This window comes from Mesoplodon mirus (genome assembly GCF_964341445.2).
Source record: "Mesoplodon mirus genome assembly, chromosome: 6".
In the NCBI taxonomy this organism is placed as follows: Eukaryota; Metazoa; Chordata; class Mammalia; order Artiodactyla; family Ziphiidae; genus Mesoplodon; species Mesoplodon mirus.
The window spans coordinates 131387748-131412723 of NC_138982.1; the positions used below are offsets into that span (position 1 = coordinate 131387748).

General features: G+C 40.0%; 2 protein-coding genes across 8 annotated transcripts in view; one reads left to right on the plus strand and one right to left on the minus strand.

Moving 5' to 3' along the window:
* Window positions 1-5079: 5079 nt before the first annotated feature.
* On the minus strand, window positions 5080-16961 carry RWDD2B (RWD domain containing 2B). The gene is given in 7 exon segments (XM_082625622.1): window positions 5080-6296; window positions 6870-7232; window positions 7358-7425; window positions 7543-7653; window positions 7657-7769; window positions 9026-9107; window positions 16871-16961. Coding segments are annotated over 7 exon segments (1053 nt in total). The 5' UTR covers window positions 16940-16961; the 3' UTR covers window positions 5080-6049.
* A 209-nt stretch (window positions 16962-17170) lies between these two features.
* USP16 (ubiquitin specific peptidase 16) overlaps window positions 17171-24976 on the plus strand; it is a 29865-nt gene continuing 22059 nt past the window's right edge. For 3 of the 7 annotated variants that reach the window (XM_082625621.1, XM_082625617.1, XM_082625615.1), the window contains exons 1-3: window positions 19575-19663; window positions 22987-23088; window positions 24739-24917. In XM_082625621.1, the coding sequence (XP_082481747.1) occupies window positions 23028-23088; window positions 24739-24917 (240 nt within the window). In that variant the 5' untranslated portion in view covers window positions 19575-19663; window positions 22987-23027. Of the gene's footprint in view, window positions 17298-19564; window positions 19664-22986; window positions 23089-23529; window positions 23583-24738; window positions 24918-24976 lie in introns of those variants that run through there. The other 4 variants (XM_082625616.1, XM_082625619.1, XM_082625620.1 and 1 more) reach the window with 4 other exon arrangements.

Genomic DNA, 24976 nt, shown 5'->3' on the forward strand with positions numbered 1-24976 from the left:
AGAAGACAGAAAAACACACAGCAGGAGAAGGAGCAAGATAAAAACCCACCAGACCTAACAAATGAAGAGGAAATAGGCAATCTACCTGAAAAATAATTCAGAATGATAGTAAAGATGATCGAAAATCTTGGAAATAGAATAGACAAAATGCAAGAAACAGTTAACAAGGACCTAGAAGAACTAAAGATGAATCAAGCAATGATTAGAAACACAATAAATGAAATTAAAACTACTCTAGAAGGGATCAATAGCAGAATAACTGAGGCAGAAGAACGGATAAGTGATGTGGAAGATAAAATAGTGGAAATAACTGCTGCAGAGCAGAATAAAGAAAAAAGAATGAAAAGAACTGAGGACAGTCTCAGAGACCTCTGGGACAACATTAAACGCACCAACATTCGAATTATAGGGGTTCCATAAGAAGAAGAGAAAAAGAAAGGGACTGAGAAAATATTTGAAGAGATTATAGTTGAAAACTTCCCTAATATGGGAAAGGAAATAGTTAATCAAGTCCAGGAGGCACAGAGAGTCCCATACAGGATAAATCCAAGGAGACATACGCCAAGACACATTAATCAAACTGTCAAAAATTAAATACAAAGAAAACATATTAAAAGCAGCAAGGGAAAAACAACAAATAACACACAAGGGAATCCCCATAAGGTTAACAGCTGATGTTTCAGCAGAAACTCTGCAAGCCAGAAGGGAGTGGCAGGACATATTTAAAGTGATGAAGGAGAAAAACCTGCAACCAAGATTACTCTACCCAGCAAGGATCTCATTCAGATTTGATGGAGAAATTAAAAGGTTTACAGACAAGCAAAAGCTGAGAGAGATCAGCACCACCAAACCAGCTTTACAACAAATGCTAAAGGATCTTCTCTAGGCAAGAAACACAACAGAAGGAAAAGACCTACAATAACGAACCCAAAACAATTAAGAAAATGGGAATAGGAACATACATATCAATAATTACCTTAAATGTAAATGGACTAAATGCTCCCACCAAAAGACACAGATTGGCTGAATGGATACAAAAACAAGACCCATATATATGCTGTCTACAAGAGACCCACTTCAGACCTAGAGACACATACAGACTAAAAGTAAGGAGATGGAAAAAGATATTCCATGCAAATGGAAATCAAAAGAAAGCTGGAGTAGCAATTCTTATATCAGACAAAATAGACTTTAAAATAAAGACTACTAGAAGAGACAAAGAGGACACTACATAATGATCAAGGGATTGATCCAAGAAGAAGATATAACAATTTTAAATATTTATGCACCCAACACTGGAGCACCTCAATACCTAAGGCAAATACTAACAGCCATAAAAGGGGAAATCGACAGTAACACATTCATAGTAGGGGACTTTAACACCCCACTTTCACCAACGGACAGATCATCCAAAATGAAAATAAATGAGGAAACACAAGCTTTAATTGGTCCATTAACATGATGAACTTAATTGATATTTATAGGACATTCCATCTAAAAACAACAGAATACACATTTTTCTCAAGTGCTCATGGAACATTCTCCAGGATAGATCATATCTTGGGTCACAAATCAAGCCTTGGTAAATTTAAGAAAATTGAAATTGTATCAAGTATCTTTTCTGACCACAACACTATGAGACCAGATATCAATTACAGGAAAAGATCTGTAAAAAATACAAACACATGGAGGCTAAACAATACACTACTTAATAACGAAGTGATCACTGAAGAAATCAAAGAAGAAATAAAAAGATACCTAGAAACAAATGACAATGGAGACACGACGACCCAAAACCTATGGGATGCAGCAAAAGCAGTTCTAAAAGGGAAGTTTATAGCAATACAATCCCACCTTAAGAAACAGGAAACACCTCGAATAAACAAGCTAACCTTGCACCTAAAGCAATTAGAGAAAGAAGAACAAAAAACCCCCAAAGTTAGCAGAAGGAAAGAAATCATAAAGATCAGATCAGAAATAAATGAAAAAGAAATGAAGGAAATGATAGCTGAGATCAACCAAACTAAAAGCTGGTTCTTTGAGAAGATAAACAAAATTGACAAACCATTAGCCAGACTCATCAAGAAAAAAAGGGAGAAGACTCAAATCAATAGAATTAGAAATGAAAAAGGAGAAGTAACAACTGACACTGCAGAAATACAAAAGATCATGAGAGATTACTACAAGAAACTCTATGCCAATAAAATGGACAACCTGGAAGAAATGGACAAATTCTTAGAAATGCACAACCTGCCAAGACTGACTCAGGAAGAAATAGAAAATATAAATAGACCAATCACAAGCACTGAAATTGAAACTGTGATTAAAAATCTTCCATCAAACAAAAGCCCAGGACCAGATGGCTTCACAGGCGAATTCTATCAAACATTTAGAGAAGAGCTAACACCCATCCTTCTCAAACTCTTCCAAACAATATCAGAGGAAGGAACACTCCCAAACTCATTCTATGAGGCCACCATCACATTGATATCAAAACCAGACAAGGATGTCACAAAGAAAGAAAACTACAGGCCAATATCACTGATGAACATAGATGCAAAAATCCTCAACAAAATACAAGCAAACAGAATCCAACAGCACATTAAAAGGATCATACACCATGATCAAGTGGGGTTTATTCCAGGAATGCAAGGATTCTTCAATATACGCAAATCAATCAACGTGATACACCATATTAACAAATTGAAGGAGAAAAACCACATGATCATCTCAATAGATGCAGAGAAAACTTTCGACAAAATTCAACACCCATTTATGATAAAAACCCTGCAGAAAGTAGGCATAGAGGGAACTTTCCTCAACATAATAAAGGCCATATATGACAAACCCACAGCCAACATTGTCCTCAATGGTGAAAAACTGAAACCATTTCCACTAAGATCAGGAACAAGACAAGGTTGCCCACTCTCACCACTCTTATTCAACATAGCTTTGGAAGTTTTAGCCACAGCAGTCAGAGAAGAAAAGGAAATAAAAGGAATCCAAATCAGAAAAGAAGTAAAGCTTTCACTGTTTGCAGATGACATGATACTATACATAGAGGATCCTAAAGATGCTACCAGAAAACTACTAGAGATAATCAATGAATTTGGTAAAGTAGCAGGATACAAAATTAATGCACAGATATCTCTTGAATTCCCATATACTAATGATGAAAAATCTGAAAGTGAAATCAAGAAAACACTCCCATTTACCATTGCAACAAAAAGAATAAAATATCTAGGAATAAACCTACCTAAGGAGACAAAAGACCTGTATGCAGAAAATTATAAGACACTGATGAAAGAAATTAAAGATGATACAAATAGATGGAGAGATGTACCATGTTCTTGGATTGGAAGAATCAACATTGTGAGAATGACTCTACTACCCAAAGCAATCTACAGATTCAATGCAATCCCTATCAAACTACCACTGGCAATTTTCACAGAACTAGAACAAAAAATTTCACAACTTGTATGGAAACACAAAAGACCCCGAATAGACAAAGCAATCTTGAAAATGAAAAATGGAGCTGGAGGAATCAGGCTCCCTGACTTCAGACTATACTACAAAGCTACAGTAATCAATACAGTATGGTACTGGCACAAAAACAGAAAGATACATCAATGGAACAGGATAGAAAGCCCAGAGATAAACCCATGCACATATGGTCACCTTATCTTTGGTAAAGGAGGCAGGAATGTACAGTGGAGAAAGGACAGCCTCTTCAATAAGTGGTTCTGGGAAAACTGGACAGGGACATGTAAAAGTATGATATTAGATCACTCCCTAACACCATACACAAAAATAAGCTCAAAATGGATTAAAGACCTAAATGTAAGGCCAGAAACTATCAAACTCTTAGAGGAAAACATAGGCAGAACACTCTATGACATAAATCACAGCAAGATCCTTTTTGACCCACCTCCTAGAGAAATGGAAATAAAGACAAAAAGAAACACATGGGACCTAATGAAACTTAAAAGCTTTTGCACAGCAAAGGAAACCATAAACAAGAGCAAAAGACAACCCCCAGAATGGGAGAAAATATTTGCAAATGAAGCAACTTGGGCAGAAGACCTAAATAGACATTTTTCCACAGAAGATATACAGACTGCCAACAAACACATGAGAAAATGCTCAACATCTTTAATCATTAGAGAAATGCAAATCAAAACTACAATGAGATATCATCTCACACCAGTCAGAATGGCCATCATCAAAAAATCTAGAAACAATAAATGCTGGAGAAGGTGTGGAGAAAAGGGAACACTCTTGCACTGCTGGTGGGAATGTGAATTGGTACAGCCACTATGGAGAACAGTATGGAGGTTCCTTAAAAAACTACAAATAGAACTACCATATGACCCAGCAATCCCACTACTGGGCATATACCCTGAGAAAACCATAATTCAAAAAGAGTCATGTACCAAAATGTTCATAGCAGCCCTATTTACAATAGCCCGCAGGTGGAAACAACCTCAGTGTCCATCATCGGATGAATGGATAAAGATGTGGCACATATATACAATGGAATATTACTCAGCCATAAAAAGAAACAAAATTGAGCTATTTGTAATGAGGTGGATAGACCTAGAGTCTGTCATACAGAGTGAAGTAAGTCAGAGAGAGAAAGACAAATACCGTATGCTAACACATATATATGAAATCTAAGAAGAAAAAAAATGTCATGAAGAACCTTGGGGTAAGACACTAATAAAGACACAGACCTACTAGAGAATGGACTTGAGGATATGGGGACGGGGAAGGGTAAGCTGTGACAAAGCGAAAGAGAGGCATGGACATATATACACTACCAAACCTAAGGTAGACAGCTAGTGGGAAGCAGCCGCATAGCACAGGGAGATCAGCTCGGTGCTTTGTGACCGCCTGGAGGGGTGGGATAGGAGGGTGGGAGGAAGACGCAAGAGGGAGGGGATATGGGAACATATGTATATGTATAACTGATTCATTTTGTTATAAAGCAGAAACTAACACACCATTGTTAAGCAATTATACTCCAATAAAGATGTAAAAAAAAATTCACTAATCTTTGTATCAAGTGCCTGGGGCAGATGCAAAACTAATGCTTTGAAAAAAATCTATTTGGCAAACTCGCTTTTAACTGCTAGTAACAGACACAGAAATATAAAGAAAACTGGTTTTATTTCATAATAAGCTGTCTAGAGGTAGGCAGCAGCTACTGTTCGATCAGTAGTTTACCAGCTTCAGGACTGGCATCTCTGTGGCTCTTTTGGCCCTTCCTTCCCTCGTGGTTGAATGGACTACTGTAGCTCCAGCCATCACTTTGGTATTTCAGACAGAAAGAGAGGGAAGAGGTGCCCTAGCTGCATCTTTCATTTTAATCAGGGAAGCAAAAGTTTTCCCAAAGGTTCCCTAGCCACCCCCCCCCCCCCGCAGCTGCAAGAGAGCCTGGAGAGAGTGAGCATTAAGCTTTCCCAGGTTCTTAGTGGAGGCAGATAAAGGGGACGGGGATTGGGAATAAGTGGCAAGTTATCACCAACACTATCGTCCTCAAATATTATTAATTTCTCTTTCAAAATAGGTAGTGAAGACTACCTATTATATGTGAAGACATGTCTATCAACAATTTTAAGATTATAATTTAAAAATCAGTTCTGGGCTTCCCTGGTGGCACAGTGGTTGAGAGTCCACTTGCTGATGCAGGGGACACGGGCTCGTGCCCCGGTCCGGGAAGATCCCACATGCCGCGGAGCGGCTGGGCCCGTGAGCCATGTCCGCTGAGCCTGCGCGTCCGGAGCCTGTGCTCCGCAACGGGAGAGGCCACAACAGTGAGAGTCCCGCGTATCGCAAAAACAAAACAAAACAAAACAAAAACAAAAAAAAAACAAACTCAGTTCTGCATTTAATCATGAATATTTTTAACAGATGCATTTCAGCTATACTACTTTTCCTCTTTTTTCCCCCTTAACATTTTAGAATGGGACTAAAGGGAAATTACTTAATCTTTCAAGAAAGAGTCGGGGAGAAAGTCAAAAGACCAACAGTAGCAAAACACTTTCAACTACTCTTCTGCTCCTTGTCCTTCCACACCAAAGAGCATCTGGAAAACATCCCCACATCCTTTGGCATTTAAAAACTGATACAGTTGACCAAAGTCCATGTGGTTTCCTCTGGCTCCATTAACACTGAATACTTTTTCTTCAAAAACTGAAAATTTTCTTTGTCTTTCCATTTCCTCATTTGTACCATCAAAAGCAATGTCTTCTCGATGGCGAATTAAAATTCTCTTCCAGCTTAATTTTCGGAGTCTGAAAGAAATTTTCAGAGTAGAAACTTTGAAAATGTGTTGTGTATTCTAAAGCACTGAAAATAGAAGTTATGAAACAGATTTCTCAGTGCCTTTTCCTAGAAGTAAAGATATCTGTTTTTATCTCACATGGATTTTATTTTAATCAAATATGATTCTGGTTATAATCCCACCCCCAAACTCACTTAATTCCATTATCACTGCTTCGTATTAGCATTTTAGAAATGTGGAAATTGCTGAATCTTGACCTCCCAAAGGGACTTCTCAGAAATGAGAAGATTAGAAACCCCCTTGTTTCACAGGGTTCACACAACTTACAGCATCACTAAGATGAGGGAAGAATCAGATCCATAGACATGGAGGGGACAGTAGACACCATCTTGGGCAGGGGCTCAATTTAACATCTATCTACAGAACATCTTCTTTGTGTCCTGTATCAGGCGAAGGGAGTGATGCCGATCATATTTGAGTGCTGTTTTAGACTGAGTCCCCATACATACTAATTTCCACATCTCTAGTATCATGTTTAGTACTAAAATTATTGACAAGGCATACAAAAGTTGTGAAAGCCAACCTTGACCAGAATTCTTCACAGGCGCTTTGTGGGCCTTCCACACAAACAACGCCAGGTTTCCCAGGCATGCTAAACCCAGATAGGGAAAGCTCCTTTGCCCACTCTAGAATGTTCTTTCTTTTGCATTTGTTGTAGATGTGATGGCTGTAGATCCAGAGTGTTGTGAGGATGAGGTCAACTGGCTGGACTGTACTTCCTGGAGCAGGGGAGGGTGTGTTGTCTTTGCTGACATAGCCAGAAGCGTGTTCTCTAACCCACTCTGTGGCATTCAATATACAGACATCTCCGAGACAATTCTTTTGTAGGTATGTGGTCAGATCTGTATTCAGCTGAGCCTGCTGGGATCTACTTAATAATACTGATCTGATGGAAAAGACACGGGATTAAAAAATTAAATCAATTTTCTTGGAACAGAAAACAAACTTGAGAATTGCTTTTATCCTCAGATTAGTTTTGACCTCTAGAGTTGGCCAGTTTCTCTAACATACCTGACAGTAATTTCAGGCAGAACTGCAGGGTATTTAAAGGGAAGAACACAGGCCAGAGAAAACATCACCTGATAAAAAAAAAAAGAGAGAGAGAGAGAGAAAAAAATGCCGTAAGTGCTGTTTTAAGTTGAGACATGTTTCAAAAGTAAACATGAAACATGCTTTCAAAAGTAAAATTGAATTACCACTGCTTCCTCAGATATGTCCAGGTTCATAGTGATAGTAAAGTAAACTTTTGAAGATCGTCCTTCCATTGTCCTCTTTTCAACACAATCTTTTAGTTCTGCTACAGCCAGCTAGTCATTCACTATGAGCTCATTCACACCGGGGAACATACTGGCTAGCAGGTCTAACTCAGAGAGCTGGGCCTCTGCCTGTTCAATCTCAATCATTTTTGGATATCGGTAGAGTTCTAGGAAGATAGGGTAATAGAGACATTTACAAGTATTATACAATCTTGGGAGAACTCAATATGGGTACTTACTGAATATGGATACTTATTGAAAATTTGATTTCTTCATAAAATATGAAATTTAATCAGAATACCTTCTGGTTATTCTACTTTCAGATGTAATATGCTAAGGACCCAAATAACAGGACAAGCCAATGAGAGCCATAAAACTCTAATAATAAGCAGGCAGCAAATTCCTCTGTTTCTAGATAGTTGATGTGGCATCTTGAGCTGCCACAATGAGCAATTACATTGAAGTAAACTAATTATGTAGTCAAACGCCATATCAATGATATAACAAGGACAGAGGCTCTGACTGGTTACCTTAGAAAGTTAGAATGAAAAGAGTTAAGTAAGAGAGTTAGTTATGTGGATGGGTAATTTTTCCTTCTTAACTTAATATTCATTAGTTTTTTTAAAAAGTAGAAGAATGTGAAAAAAGGGAAAATAAAGGCTAATAATCCCACAGCTCAAGTAACTCATGTTAACATTTTTAAAAAAAGTACAAGATTATAAAATTCAAATGGCAGAGAAAGGTTAAAAAATGAAGATACAGTTTGCTGCTGGTGACTGCTTCCCCTATCTGTCCAAGTCCCCAATCCAAGGCAGAGTTTTAGGTGTTTCAGAAACAGAAAACATTTTAGGCATTATACATATATGGAAAACACATGTTGGTATAATGTGTAAATAAATGTAGAGAATTAAATATATAATTAAAATGTATCTATGGGGATCATATATACACATATTTTTTCCTTACTTCCTATCCCTCTTCCCCCCAAATATATTTTGGAGATCTATTCACTGTCAGCACATATTGTTTTATCTCATTCTTTCTAGTGGTTGACTGTCATACTGAATCATGTAGATATGTCATAATTTATTGCGTTTGTTATCTACTGATAGGCACTTGGGTTGCTTCCAGATTTTTTCTATTATGAACACTTCTATAATGGTAGTTTATATATATATATGTGCATGTTGAACTGTGAATACTGTATATTCAAGAATCAGTTTGTAGAGGTGGCTGGTTGGTACAGCATTTAAAACTTTTGGTAGATATTGCCAAGTTGCCTTCCAGAAAGTTGCTACATGGAAGTTTAAAATTTTTACACAGTCCCCTCCTTTAAAAAAAATTCTTAATACATAGTTTTTTATGGTGTTTTGTGTCTGTGTGTTCCATTCATGAATTTTTATTTTTAAGGAGGCAAACTTACCAGCCTTTTCTTTTACAGATTCTGGACCTTGAATCTTTGTTAGGAAAGTCTTCCCCACTCCAAGGTTATAAAGGTTACCAATCTGCTAATCAAAATATGATTTAAAAAAAAATTTTTAGAATTTGATAAATTGATTTTAATTTCATTTGCAAGAAAAAGTGTGGGGCTTTCTAATAAAACACGAAGGCTGAGCACATGTATTTATTTCTCTTTCTCTCTTTTTCCCCCATTTAAACTAGAGTAAAGGAACAGATTCTTAAATACAAAGGGAGAGGAAATAACAGATAAAAGCTATTCTGGAAGATGGAAAGGGGTGAATGAGTTATAACTAACAGATTTCAGCTTTCTTCCCTCTGTTAACTGCTTGGTCAGGTGGGGAAGGGAGCTGCAGAACTTCAGAAAGGCTCAGTACTGTCAACACCAGCTACCTTGGAAATCAGCAGTGTGTACGCAGTAGAAAACATGAATTTGTTGAAAGTCTAGAGTCTAGACTTTAATTAGACTCTAGTTCAGCATCTCTTAATATTGGCACTATTGACATTTTGGATGAGATAACTCTGTGTGTGTGTGTGTGTGTGTGTGTGTGTGGCAATCTCTATCTTTTAATTATAGTATTTAGACATTTACATTTAATGCAATATTAATATGTTAGGTCTTAAGTCAACCATTTTGTTTTCTATTTGTTTTCCATTTCTTTTGGGGTTTTTTCCTGCCTTTTAAAAAATATTTTGCAATTCCATTTTGGTTAATCTATAATGTTTTTGCATGTATTTCTTTTTATAGCTTTTTTAGTGGTTACTCTAAATTATATATATATATATAACATTATATATATATAATTACACACATATGTATATACAAATTATAACAGTCTACTGGTATCATATTTTACCAGTGTCAGTAAAATACAGAAATCTTATGTCACTTTTACTTTTACCTTCCTCTGTTAATGATATAGTGATCTTAAATTTTTCTTCTACATATATTTAGAACAGTGTAGTAATTTTTGATTCAGCCATCAAATATGATGTAGAAAACTCAAGGAAAATCCATTTTATTCATTCATATTTTTGCTCAGTCATGATATTTCCTCCACAATTCCTTTATTGTTTCTTTTCTGTTTAGAAAACTTACTTTAGCCATTCTTTTAGGGTAAGTCTTACAAATTCTCTTAGTTTTCCTTTATCATAGAATGTCTTGATTTCTCCTTCATTCCTGAAGCATATTTTCACTGGATATAAGTATTCTGGGATGATAGTTCTTTACTTTCAGCATTTGAACAGTATTATGCCTCTTCCTTCTGGTCTCCATAGTTTCTGATGAAAAACGCTCTCTTATTTGAATTGCTTACCCTTATAGCTAAGGTTCATTTTGCTCTTGCTGCTTTCAAGACATTTTTCTTTTAGTTTTCAGAAGTTTGACTATGATGTGTCTTGATGTGGATTTCTTTGGGTTCATCTTGCTTGACATTAATCTGGTCTCTTGAATCTGTTTATACCTTTTGACAAATTTGGGGAATTTTCAGCCATTATTTCTTCAAGTACATTTTCAGTTCTGTCCTCTTTCTCCTCTCCTTCTGGGATGACATGAATGTCAGATCTTTTGTTATAGTCTCACATGTCCCTAAAACTCTATTTATTTTTGGTCTATTTTCTCTCTGTTATTCAGATTGGGTAATTTTTGTTGTAACTTCCAGTTTGCTGATTCTTTCCTTTGCTCCTTTCCTTCTGGTGTTGATTCTATCTACTGTGTTTTTAATTTTGGTTGTTATATTTTTCATTTCTAACATTTCTTTTTAGTTCTTCTTTATATCTTCTGTTTCTCTACTGAGACTCTATTTTTTTCATTTGCTTCAAGTGTGTTTGTAATTGCCTGTTGAAAAAATTTATGATAGGGGTTTTAAAATCTTTGTCAGATAATTCTCCCATCTCTGTCATTCTGGTATTGGCATCTATTCATTTTCTTTTTTCATTTAGTTTGAGATTGTCATTGTCCTTGGTATGATGAGCGATTTTGATTGAAACTTGGACATTTGGGGTATTAAGAGACTCTGGATATTATTTAAATCTCCCATTTTAGCATGCTTTATCTGATAATGCTTCAGGAGGGGAAGAGGTGGGTGCTGCTTCATTACTACCAAGTGTGATAGAAATCCAGGTTCCCTACTCAGCTTTTATTGACATCTAAGGTAAGTGGGGGAGTGGAGAGAGTTCTTCATTACTGCTGGGTGAGGATGGGAGTTCTAGTGCCACTGTAGGCCTCTAAGGATACCTCCCTGGCTGGGAGTGATAGGAGTGCCTCATTATTGCTCCCCAGGTGGCCTCCACTAACACCAGGGTTAGGAGTGGCTTTGTTAATGGTAGATGGTGTTGAGAGCTCTGACTTTCCACTAGACCTCTCTGACAACACCTCAGAAGGATAAAAGAGGATACCTTGTTATTGCTGCATCACGCGGATGTACAAACTCTTCATGTGGTCTGACATGGACCTGACATGGGGCTGACACTGACACTGTAGTGCAGTCCTTGTTACTGCCTAGCAGGGAGGAAAGTCCTGGGTCCCAACTGAAATTTTTTTGGCAACTTTCTGATAAGGGGTGGGCATTAGGTGCTTATTACAGCTCAGTGAAGATGGAATCTAGGCTCCCTTTGCTGGTGTTAGTAGGGGAGAGGCCACAGTGTTTTCGTGGGATTTGCCTGGTATATAGTATTTATTATTTAAATGTTTTCTGTCTTGCTAGACTGTACTTTTCTTGATACCTTATTAGATAGAAAAGGTTTTTGTTAGGGCTTAAATTTTTCTTTTTTTTCCCGGTTGGTACCCTTGGATTTCTGGATACCAATTCAAAGATGACAGAGAGACACAAAATGAGCAAATGCTGTTGGAAAAATGGCACCAATAGATGTGCTCAACGGTTGCCACAAACCTTCAATTTGTAAAAATCACAGTATCTGCAAAGTGCAATAAAATGAGGTACGCCTGTATACTCAAACAGTAGAATATTATGAGACAATTTAAAAAATGGATATTAATATTGATGTTCATTTTATATGGTTACCTAAAATAGTAGATTGTAGAGCAATATAAATAATCTTAATCAACAAATAATGATATTACTATTCATTCTTATACCATCACACATACTTGAAAAAAAATCACAAAGAGAATTCACCAAACTATTAACAGTTGGCTAATGTGGGTAGAGGGAAGAAGAGAAGGATTTTCACTTTTTAATTTGTGTGCTTCTATACTGTTTGATGTTTTATGATTAGCATATAGTACTTCTAAATTCACCAGAAAAAAAATAAGGGTTACTCTTCCGAATGGAAAAGAAGAGCTCAATCCCACAGTTGCAGAGGCAAACATGGCTTACCTTCTCAATGAGAATTTACTCTGTGAAATCAAACACCATTATTTCAGCTAGTGGTGTCTTCATGGAATTCCTTTTAATCTTTGGTAAAGGTTTATCGAGCAGCTACTGTAGGTAGAGCTTCATCCTGCACTCCTTCTTGGAACTTTCTATTTAGTTCGAAGATCAGGCCTTATATCTAATAAAATATAGAACAATGAAGGTAAAAAGGCCAAGTGTTTAATGACCAGTATAGGATTAAGATAAGAGTATAATCAATGAAATAGGTCATCAGGAAAGATTTGAGGAAGGCAGCAGGATATGAGTTGAGCCTTGAAGGAAGGGTAAGACTTAGACAAGGGAGGAGGAGGCATAGTGGGGAGAGAGAACAGGTGTGCAAGGCAGGAAAGCACAAGAAAAACAGCATAGGCCTGACCCTGTCCCTTCTTCACAAGCCCAACTACCAAGGTCTAATTCAGGGACTCATCATTTGGAATATTTCTTCTTGTGCTGGTTACTTTCTGATTATCCTCTAAATCCATTCTTGGTCCTTCTTTTCCCTGCCCTGGACTCTGGACAGCTGACCTCTATAGCCTATAGCACCCAAGTCTTCTGCCTTCCTTGTGGTTGGGTTCAGCCAATGCTCTGGCAGGAAGTGGGAGGATCGGAGGAGAAAGAGGCTAGGGTATTTCCTCACTACTCTTTCCCTGCTTTGGTGGTATTCTGACAATGGCTGTGACCCTCTATGACCAAGCTTCTGCAGGCAGCCCTTCTTCTTTAGCTCCAGCAGAACTTTCAGCCTAGGGATAGTCATGGTTCCTTTAATCCTGGCCATACCTCTGTAAATAGCCCCTTTATTAAACAGCCTATTCAAAGTTTCAAAGTTGAGTGTGTATCTATTTCTTTCCAGAACCGTGACTCCTCTTACCTGGCCTCAGCCTCTAATCTCTCCATCAACCATCAATTCACACTCCACATTGTCATTATACTGATTATATGCAATGTCTGACAGAAGTATACTGAGACAAGCAAGAGGGTGCCAACTATCTATCAGGGAAAAGTTCACATAATCGGTGATTGGGCAACAGTGTTGTGGTCTGGGAGAATGGGGTGGAGGTGTGTTAGGTTCCCGGGGGGAAAGGCATACTGGCTGACGACCCTGACAGCTACCCAATAGAGTTGAGACAGGCTGGGACCTGGGACCTTTTGCTGCAGTGCTTGCACGTGGACAAATGTCTCCTCGAGCAAAAAAATACAAAGAAACTATAAGGGACTAAAAATGACTACATGCAGGTGCAACTGGGGCAAATTATGAACAACATACAAAAAGACCAAAAACCCACACAGCACCACCAATGGGGTGGGCAGACCACCCCAACCCCTGGACCCACCCCTACCCTCACCCCATATAAGGAAACAGCTCCCTCTGCCCCCCGGAGTGAGCAAGGGAACTTGTTACTTGTTTTCACTCCCTCCTGCTGTAGCAGGGGTTCCAATAAAGCCTTGCCTGAATTTCTTGCCTGGCCTCTTATCAATTTCTATTGATTAAGGAGGCCAAGAACAGTGGTCAGTAACAGAGTGAATTTATCCCAGTTCACCATCTGGCTTTTAGTTTCAAAGACACAGTATCACAAAATGCCAGCGTATTGAGAGCGGATCCACTTCCCAAAGGGTGCCTTGCATGATCCACTATAAGCCCTCTAAGAACATGTCTCTCTATTTATTCAAGTCTTCTTTATTTCATCCAATATAGTTGGGTCATTTCTTTAACATCAGAAAATGGTACTTGGCCAACAATTTAGCTAGTTCACTCTATGGTACTTTTAAAGAGCAAAAAAAGTTCTTCCACTTAAAAAGAAATGCAAACTACTCAGAGGTGTCAGGTCAGTAGCTGCAATGGGTCCTGTCAAAAACACACCAAAGATTATGGGAATGATTAATGTGGTGGGGTGTTGACTTCATTAGGATTAACTGGACATGAATCAGGAAAATATGAAAATAACATCTTGTATACGATAGGCAGTCTCCACAGATCAGAGTATAAACCAATGCCAGCACCACCTAATCATTCCCAATCCCAGTGGTTTTCAAATCATGTCCTTAAAACACCTTACCAGGGTGTCAATGCCATGCTGGGAAAAAAAATTCATAAAGCATTGTGTGCTTAAATAAATTCTTGAAATACTGAATGACACAAAGCTCAATAGGTTTCTTTAGGGTGACCATGGGTCATCTTCTTGTCCTGACTGGTTTAGTATTTATCCTAGACAAAAGTGACCCCATTTGTACAATAAACTCTTCTTTTTTTTTTTGGCCATACCTCGCTGCATGTGGAACTTCCCCAACCAGGGATTGAACCCGTGCCCCCTGCATTGGAAGCATGGAGTCTTAACCACTGGATCACCAGAGAAGTCTAGGACAATAAATTATACGGCACACTTTTTGTGTGTGATTTCTCAGAGTCTTTATTGTTAGATGCCAATATGCACCATGAATTTCTAACAAGAGGGTTTAGTATGCATAGTATCCCAAACCTATCTGACCCCCAAACATTTTTTCCAGACCTAATCATATTTGCTCTTCTCTACACAGAACTGCACTTGCCTCTCTCCTTTAAATATAATGTTTGCTTTACTCTCTAGTGACTTTGTGTGTGTGTGTGTATATATATATATAATATATATGGCATGTGTGTGTGTGTGTGTGTGTGTGTGTGTGGTACGTGGGCCTCTCACTGTTGTGGCCTCTCCTGTTGCGGAGTACAGGCTCCGGACGCGCAGGCTCAGCGGCCATGGCTCAGGGGCCCAGTTGCTCCGCGGCATGTGGGATCCTCCCAGACCAGGGCTCGAATCCGTGTCTCCTGCATTAGCAGGCAGATTCTCAGCCACTGCGCCACCAGGGAAGCCCCAACAAATGTTTCTGGAGCACCTATTGTGTGTCAAGCACTAAGACTATAACAATGGACAAACGTAACAAAAAAACTCCGCTCAGAGATTTAATCTAGTGGGAGAAGACCATGACAACAAAACCCACACATATATGTATGTCCAGTGAATAACGGTTATGAAGAAGATAAAGAAGATAAGGCTCAAGTTGCAGGGTGGGTGGTTGAATTTTACACGGGGTGGTCAGGGACAGACTCTCTGCTAAGGTGACTGCAGGGAAGAGACCTGAAGGCACTGAAGAAGCAAGCCATGTGTTTAACTGGGCAAAAAGTTTTCCAGGCAAAAGGAACAGCATGTCCAAAGTCCATGAAGCAGGATGGTGCTACACCAGGCGGCTGGAGCCGAATGAGCCAGGGGCAGGGTTTTAGGACACAAGGTTAGAAAGGAAATATGAGGCAGTTCATGTTGGAACTCATAGGGATGGCTAGGATTTGGGATTTTATCCTGACTGATATGGAAGGCCACTGGAGGGGTTTGACTTACTTATGAAGAGGCCCGCACTCACTGCTGGGAAGAGGGTAGGGGAACAAGGATGGAAGCAGGGTGACCAGGTAGGCACCACAATGATAGGAGGAGAGGTGATGGTGGCTTGGATTAAGGTATGGCGATGGAGGTGGTAAGCAACTGTTCATGTTCTGGACATAGAATTCGTATAGAACCAATAGGATTATTGATGAATTATATGTGATATGTAAGAATAACTCCAAGGCTTTAAGAAACTGGAAGAATGGATCTGCCATTTACTTAGATGGGGAAGATGATGGAAATATGAAGTTTGGTTTTAGACATACTAGGTAATGAAGTGCCTATCAGGACACCTATTAAGCAGAGATGTCAGGCAGGCAGTTAGATGTACAATTATGAGATCCGGCTGAAGATATAATTTGGGGAGTAATCGACATTTATTTAAAGGCACGTTTGTTTACTCAGTCAGGGAGTGAGTGAATTTGGGAGGAGGCCTCATTGAGTTTGGAGGTCTGGAAGATGAAACGGAACCAGCGAAGTTTGGAACTAATAGACCTACGGGTTGACAACTACGGGAGTGATGTCACAAGTAAGTGATTTGTCAAATTATTTTCGTAGATGAGATTTCAGTCCCAGAAACACCCTCATGAGAATTTTCTGACGCGAGATTTTAATGAATGTTGTAAGAACGCAGAATGAACCTTGAGTTTCCTGACCGGAATCCTTTTCCCCCCGCTAAGTTTTTTTCTTTTTAAGGGCGGAGCGCGTCGCGCTGCCCGAGTCCTTACCGTCTCAGAAAGTTGCCAGGGCCACTACCGAAGCCAGACACGCAAGCGCCCTCGCCCCTAACGACTGACCAGGCCGGGGGTTGGGGTGAGGGGAAGGGGGAGGGTGGGGGGGTGTGTGTGGGGGAGGGTAAAGGAGTGGGCGGGGCCAGGAAACCCCGAAGCCAGCTCTAACCAATGAGCGGTGAGAAGGTCGTGGGAAGGCGGTGCCAGCAGGTAGCCAAGTTCCCGGGACGTGGAAGGGGTCGGTGCAGCGAGGGAGCCCCCCAGTCCCGCTGAGCACCAGTGGACAGCGACTCACCTCAAGCCATGGACCCCTTCGGTGCTGTAACCCCGAGTTTCCTGGCTGTACGGACAGCTCAATTCTCATCCGGAGGGAGCCTCAGAATTCTAGGGCTAGGCAACCGGAAGTCTACGAACCGCTCTGGCCCGGCAGCCTGGGAGAGGGAGACCGAGTCCTCCGGGGCTGGCGCATGCGCACTCGCAGGCCCGCTCTTCCCGGAAGCCCGAGCAGAGACCAGTGGGATTCCTGGGCCCAGCTTCCTTCTTCTCGGTCGCGGAGTTTTTGTTCTACCGGATTGGCGTTTCCCAGCTGCTGCCACTGTCAGTGAGAAGCATAGCCGGCAAGTTTCCTGAGTCAGGAAATGGTCCATTAAAATAACGCTCCTCAAATTTGAACTTGCAGCGGAATCTTTCGGGGATCTTGGTATAATGCAGCTTGGGATTCGGTAGGTAGCGGTGGGGTCCCACTTTCTGCATTCCTAAGGGCTTCCCAAGCAGTAACGATCCTCCTGGTCCCTGAAGGACGCTGAGTAGCAAGGCAATAGGAACAGGTGAGCGTGGCTTCTGGCCTTGGCGACCTTAGGAAGGACCCTGTGCATGCACAGAAATTTGTCCCGGCTAATAAAAGGACAGTTTGAACGCGACTCCAACACGAGAGTAATTAAAAATGTTTTTCTTCACGAACTAAATATACACAATGCATTTTTCCTTTATGTTACATATTCATTGTAGAAATCTCATAAATAAGGTTTGTAAACTGATACCCATTGATGTCAGGTACTAAAACTTCTAGGTGGAGTTTTTTTTGGGGGGGTGGGGGGCGCTCCCAGGGGCTCTGCTCCTTTATGTCTCAGGGCAGAAAGAATTCAGCCAGAGGCAAAGTGATGGATAAGAAGTGACTTATTAGAATAGGACGCTTGTGAGGCTTAAAGGCGGGCAGGCGAGCGTTGTGCTGCCCCGAGTACTTCGTGGGTTACATTTTTATAATCAAAGGAAAAGTGGGGAGGGGGAAAAGACCACCTTCTTCCTCATTCTTGAGTAGATGTCATGTTTCCATCATCAGCTCCTCCTCCAGTCCACTGTGACTATACCACAGTTCTTCCATTCCTCTTTTGATGGAGATGTGGGCTCTTCGCAGTTTTTTAGCTATTATGAATAAGGCTGCTATGAACATTCTTGTACAAGCATTTCTCATGACTATATTTCTTCATTAAGTATTTATTAAGCACTGTGTTCCAAACACTTCCAGGTACTAGAGATACAGCCATGAACAAGACAAAGATGTCCCATTTCTCAAAGAGGTTATATCTGCTTGTTTCTGTTTATCTATGGAGGCAAGGGGATAGGCTGGGGGAGGAGGTAAATGTAGGTAACTATGAAAGAAAAATACCAGATAGTGATAATTGCTGGGTGGAGAAGTAAAATAAGGTGATGTGAGTGATCGGGTAGCTATGTTTCCTAGATTGCGCAGCCAATTTCTTTGTGAGGAAGTGACTTTTAAAGTGTGAACAAAATTAAAATAAGATCAAAAGGGAACAGCATTCTAGGAAGAGGAAGCAGGTGGTACAATGGCCCTACGCCTGTTTCAGCATAGAAAAAAAAAAGCCTATATGCTGAATGAAGAAAACTTAAATTATATCAGCAGTAAAGAGCAGGAGAGCGTTTCCCCCCAAATTTAACCATCGTTACTCTGGCCGATTGGACAGATTAGGATGCCACTTTCTTTTTATTTATTTACTTATTTATTTTTGGCTGTGTTGGGTCTTCTTGCTGCGCACAGGCTTTCTCTAGTTGCAACAAGCAGGGGCTACTTTTCGTTTCAGTGCGTGGGCTTCTCATTGCGGTGGCTTCTCTTGTTGTGGAGCCTGGGCTCTAGGTACGCGGGCTTCAGTAGTTGTGGCTCGCAGGTTCTAGAGCGCAGGCTCAGTAGTTGTGGCTCACGGGCTTAGTTGCTCCGCGGCATGTGGGATCCTCCCAGACCAGGGATCGAACCCGTGTCCCCTGTATTGGCAGGCGGTTTGTTAACCACTGCGCCACCAGGGAAGTCCCTAGGATGCCACTTTCTTAACTTAGTTTTATCAGATTACTAATAAGGATGAATATTTCTTCATATCATGCTCTTTTATTGTGAATTACCTGTTTATATCCCTTGCCTGCTTTTCTACTGGCACCTGCATCTTTTTTTCCTAGCAATTATTGTGTCTTCTGCATAAGACTATAGTCCAGGGCGATGATGCCTATGTTTATTTCACTTTACAGAGGGCTTAGCACTTACCTATTTCTAACGAGTAAACAGTAAATATTTGTAAATTTTACCCTGTGTCGGCAAGGTTAGTTCAAGACTATTTACATATTCAACTTTAGAAGTCGACTGGACAGAATTAGGGAAAAATGCATGAACTTTAAATGTACCCTTAGCCAGCCTTGAGATGCGATGTGTTTGAGTAAGGTATCTATCCAGGAGACTCCAAAAGTCTGACCACCACCAGGTACCCATACTTTAGAAGTATTTCAATAACCCCATAGTCACACGCGAGCGGGAAATACTCATTGACAGCCAAGCTTCCAGGGGCTGCCGCGTTCGGACTTCCGGTGTGAGCCCCGCGCAGGCGCTGATTAACTGGCGTCAGTGCCGCCGGACCCTGGGGCCAAAGCCACTTCCCATAATGCTGCGTAGCGGAAGTTGTTGCTTTCTAGGGGTCACGCTGGCTTACGCTCTGTCGCTCTCAATTCGTCACCGGGAGGAAGACGGAGCAGGCTGCCCAGCCAGAGGGCACATTAAGGGATGCAGTTATGGGCGCTGTCGCCGTGGGTGAGTTCTGCTCCCACTGCCTCGCAGTCACCGCTCGCACGACTTTCTGCGCGCCGGGAGTCCGAATTTCCTGCCCGACTTCGTTCTTCTCTTGAATGCCCTCGTCCTTAAGCACGTTCCCTGGCCTCGGCCCGGTACCGCGTTCTCATTGGCCTCATGTCCTGTCCGTTCCAGGAGCTGACCAATGAGTTGTTGGTGCTGGCGCCCTCCTCGACCCGGTGGACCCCGAGGTTCCCCAGTGGGTGCGGAGCAGTTGGAAGGGAAAGGGAGGTGTGGCGAGCGCCGCCCGCCCTTATGGGTTGGGGCTGAATTTGCTGCCGCGTCCGTGTGGTGGTTAGTAGGATAGGCAGCATCTGTCACCTAACCAATTCAGTGCTCCCAGGGTAGGATAAATCTACGCAAAACTTGAAAGCCGTGTTCTAGTCTTGCAAAGTTTTCCAAACGCTTGCATTTTTAATGGAACCGAGCAGGCATGGGAAGACTGGGAGGGCGGAGAGGGAAGGGAACTGGATAATATGAGAGCCGGCAAAACCAGCTCTGATTTAAATTTTGTGTGGAGTCCTGCAAAAAGTAACGCTCATCTGAAGACTCGTCTGAAAAATTGTATAGATTTATTGATGTTTTATAGCTGATGGTACTCACAGTACTCTCTTCTCACGACCCATTAGATGCCCTTTATAGTTGTCAAAAATTTATTGGAGGGGCTTCCCTGGTGGCGCAGTGGTTAAGAATCCGCCTGCCAATGCAGGGGACGTGGGTTCGAGCCCTGGTCCGGGAAGATCCCACATGCCGCGGAGCAACTAACAAGCCGGTGCACCACAGCTACTGAGCCTGCGCTCTAGAGCCCGCGAGCCACAACTACCGAGCCCACGTGCCACAACTATTGAAGCCCGCGCTCCTAGAGCCCGTGCTCCGCAACGAGAGAAGCCACTGCAATGAGAAGCCCGCGCACCACACGGAAAGTAGTCCCCGCTCACCACAACTAGAGAAAGCCCGCACACAGCAACGAATACCCAACACAGCCAAAAAATAAAAATAAATTTAAAAAAATTATTGGAGCTTTTCCACATCATTGAAGCAACCCCCTTACTGTCCTCTGCCTGCAGCAATTACAGTTCGTCTTTCAAGTTTTACTTTGGAGTCTGGGCTACTGCAGTCCTCAAACCAGATTTGCTAGTGCTGTCTTCACTACTGCAGATCTCTTCATTCTTTACCTTTCTCTTTTTCACTGGAACTTGTGTGCTTCATTCTTATGTACCTACCTTTGCACCTTATAATCATCCGTAATGCCTCAGGTACTATTCTCTTTTTCTATTTCAATACAAGAAGTATTTCTTGACCTACTATGTACTAACACTATGCTAGATGCTACAGGCGATTCAGAAGTAACGCCTAAAACCATTTCTTGCTCCTAGAACTTTAGATTCCAGATAGAGAAATAACACATGTCCAGGTTAAAGATTTAAGAAGCAGCCCACTTATGTATCTGATTAGGGTACAAGATAAATAGTGCGCGCTAGCTGGGGAAGTCGAGTTGAGTGGTTCATTTAGAGTAGAATGGTTGCCTAAGGCTCCTTTGAAATGGAAATCTTGGAGAAATTGGGAAGATTTGGATAGATGGAGAGAACTCCTATCTGGAGATCAAAGGCTTAGAGGTAGGGGCAGGGTGTTTTGGAGTGGAGGATACTGAAGAGACTGGCTTGATTCTGTCTTGGAACCAAAATATCGGCGTTTTAGTTCCATCTGTGCCACCCTGTGATCTTTCATCGTTTTGCTTGAGTTTCCTTCTTTAGCGAAATGCTCCATTTAAAGGGTTTTGTGAAAATCAAATGAGATAATACTTATGAAAAGGCTTTGAAGGTCATAAGCACTATATGATCAAACGTTAGTGGTTCTTTGTTGAGAAGTAATGAGAGTCAGGATTACCACAGCGGTGGGGACAATTTCTAAGGGACCATGAGTGCACAGCATAGGAGGGGGGGGTGAAAAACTGTTAAATACTTTGAATCAAGAGGGTGATACGAGGAAAATGGCATCATTGGAAGATATGTCTGGTACTGGAATGCAGCACAGATTAGAGGGAGTTGGATTGGAGGCAAGAACTTGGATGCTGTTTTTTTCCCCTAAAATCTGCAATTCTAGATAAGAGAAATTATGTTAAATATTATCTTGGAGTGAGAAAATTGCATAAAATACACCCTCATTTTATATATACCCATATAGTTGTGTTCTTTTGTTAGTAGTTAATTCATTTATTTTGTAAACATGAAACTTTGTTATGTTTTATATTATCTTTGAAAAGGTTAACAGTTATTTAATTTGCCACCCATTCTTCATACAAACCTTTTGGAATTACCTTTAGTTACCCTAACCCATTAAGAGCTAAAAGAGGAATACTTCTAATACTCTAAGCCAGAGCAAGATGACAGCTAAGTATCAGTTAATGGGGAAGTGTTTTAAAAACGTATGTCCCAGGTCCTACTTTCCATTTATGCAATCAGAATTTTAATAAGCATCCCAGGTGAAATAATTATTTTAGTCATTTAAGTGATTTTGACACTAAGTTATTCTAATGTATGTAAAATATACTTTTCAAAATTGCTATTAGGTAGACCTGTATGTACTTTCAGTATTTTTCATGTTTTCTAATTTTTAGTTGTTGGCTAAAGAGGTGATTTGATATGAACTAGATTTATCATAGTAGTCCAAACTGATTTTGTCAAGAATATAATGTAAATGGTTGAGAATGCAGATGTAATCGATTTTCAGCTAACATCCATAGGAAATCCTGGTGTGGAAAAATGCAGAACCGTGTGTCACTTTTTATATTTGGCTTTGAATTATTTTGTGAATTTTCTAACTCCCTCTAGGAGATTGTTTTCAGAATTGTTTTTAATTTTCTTTGAGAAGTATCAATCAAATTGAATTCCCTGCAGGAGCTAAGAAAGATGGCTTTGAAGGACGAGAAATTATCTTGTTTCAAAGTGCCACCACCATTCCACATTTATCTAGTGAGAAGTTGATTCCTAATAATATAAGGGGCTGAGACTTTTCAAGATCTGTGTAAGAAGGTGTAGGTTCTCTCCTGACCTTTACATTTATTGAAAACCTTTTAACCTTAACTAAGAATCAATTTCCTAGGCTATGAAAAACAGAGGTAATACTCTACTTCAGGGTTCTTAGAAAACTGGATGATACATGTGAATGGTTTTTGTAACTTAATAGACACACAAAATTATGTGGTTTAGTTATGTTACTGTCTCCGAGAGAACTGTAAAACATACTTTTTTTTTTTGTCAAGCTAACTTTATCTTGTTTTCTAGATTGTTATTTTGTGTCAGTAAGTAATCCATAAAGTGCCAACATGGGAAAGAAACGGACAAAGGGAAAAACTGTTCCAATTGATGATTCTTCTGAATCTTTAGGTATATTTCACCAACTAAATCTTTAAAGTACTGTTTGTATCCCTAAATGGACATCTATTTTAATATGTAAAAATGGGATCAAAGTGTACATTATTCTGTAATTTGCATTTTAACTTAATCTTTGTATAGACATGTCATTTAGTAGTCAGCACAACATTTTTAATGGTGTGCTGTTTATTCCATTGATGTAAAAGACCATGGTTGCACATTTCATTATTTAGGTAATCCCCTACTGTTACAAATGTAGATAAATCTTTAACTTTTCAGTGTTATGAATAGAGCCATAGTAAACATTTTTGTAGCTAAAACTGTTCACATCTGGTTATCTTCTTGGTACAGATCCTAGAATTAGAATTACTGAATTAAATGGTATAAATATGTTCAAGGCTCTTTTGGATCTATTGCCAAATTGCCCTTCAGAAATGTTTTACTAATTTACAGGCCCCCTTGCAGCATAACAAAGTGCCCATTTCTCTGAACCTTTATTGACACAGGTTAGTATCATTTGTAAAAATCTTCCTGATTTGCTAGTTGAAAAAGAGTATTTTCTTTTTTCAGTCTGTGTTTTTTTGATGACTTACTGGGATTTAGTAGTTTTTCACATGATCTCACTTGCATTTATATTCTCTTGGTGCATATTCATTGGACATAAAGCTAGTTGTGTCACTTGATGAGTTTCTAAACCTCCAGGGGCCCTCAAAGAACTGAAACCCTTTAGAGTGGCTTGCGAAGCCTTTTAGTGATCTAGCCCCAGCGGGGGTTTTCAGTTTCAGGTCCAGCTGCTCGTTTTTAAACATGCGTGACTGCCATTCTCAGGAGACAGCATGCACTTTTACATTTTACGCCGCCATCCCTTTGTTCATGAGATGTGGCCTTTTAGGATTGTTCTTTACTCCATGAGGTCATAGTTTAAAGAATGAGTGTGAAATAAGAAAGACTTGAATCCAAATTCTGGCATAGCTGCTCAGTAGTTATGTGACCTTGGGCACTAACTTTGAGGTTTCTCATCTGTCATTGGGGATAGTAGAGTCTTCCTTCTGGGGTGGTTGTGTGGATTAAATGAGGTAATGTAGCACAGTGTCACACTCACAGTTAAGTGCTTAATTAATATGAGTTTTTGTTACTGTAAATATCTTCCAAGATTGTACAGACATTACCTCCCCTGTGAAACTTTCGTTGACTTCAACCTTCTCGTGTTGCTATAGCATGTTTCAGAGATTCTTGTACATTTATTTATTTATTTGCTTCTCCTGCCAGAATGTGTGCTGCTTAAAGAAAGAGCTGTGAGTTGGTCACTTTTTAGGTTCCCTGGCATCTGTCACAGTGCCGGGTGTGCGGTAGTTGTATTGTTGACTGAATGAGGGACCTTCTCTACAAACCTTTTAAAATAAAGAGAATAATAGATGTGATAAATAAATTGAAGTGATTTGGGGTGGTGATAGTTATACCTAGGACTTCAAAATTTGTATAACTTCTCTTTCTTACATAATCATCTTATAATCAAATATCAAACAAAAATTTAACTTTTCAGGTTATCTAAAAATTTGTTTATAAATTAATTTTTGAAGTTCAAATCAAGTGTAAGTTTTGAGATTAACTGAAGAAAGACATATTTTACCTCACGTACTCCTTTATTATTTGTTTTAATAGAACCTATGTGCAGACACATTAGAAAAGGATTGGAACAAGGTAATTTGAAAAAGGCTTTAGTGAATGTGGAATGGAACATTTGCCAAGATTGTAAGACAGACAATAAAGTAAAAGATAAATCTGAAGAAGAAACAGAAGAAAATCCTTCAGTTTGGCTGTGTCTTAAATGTGGCCATCAGGTATGCTTAGATTTTGATTGATATGGGATTTTATTATTTAAGTATGAACTTAGAAATTT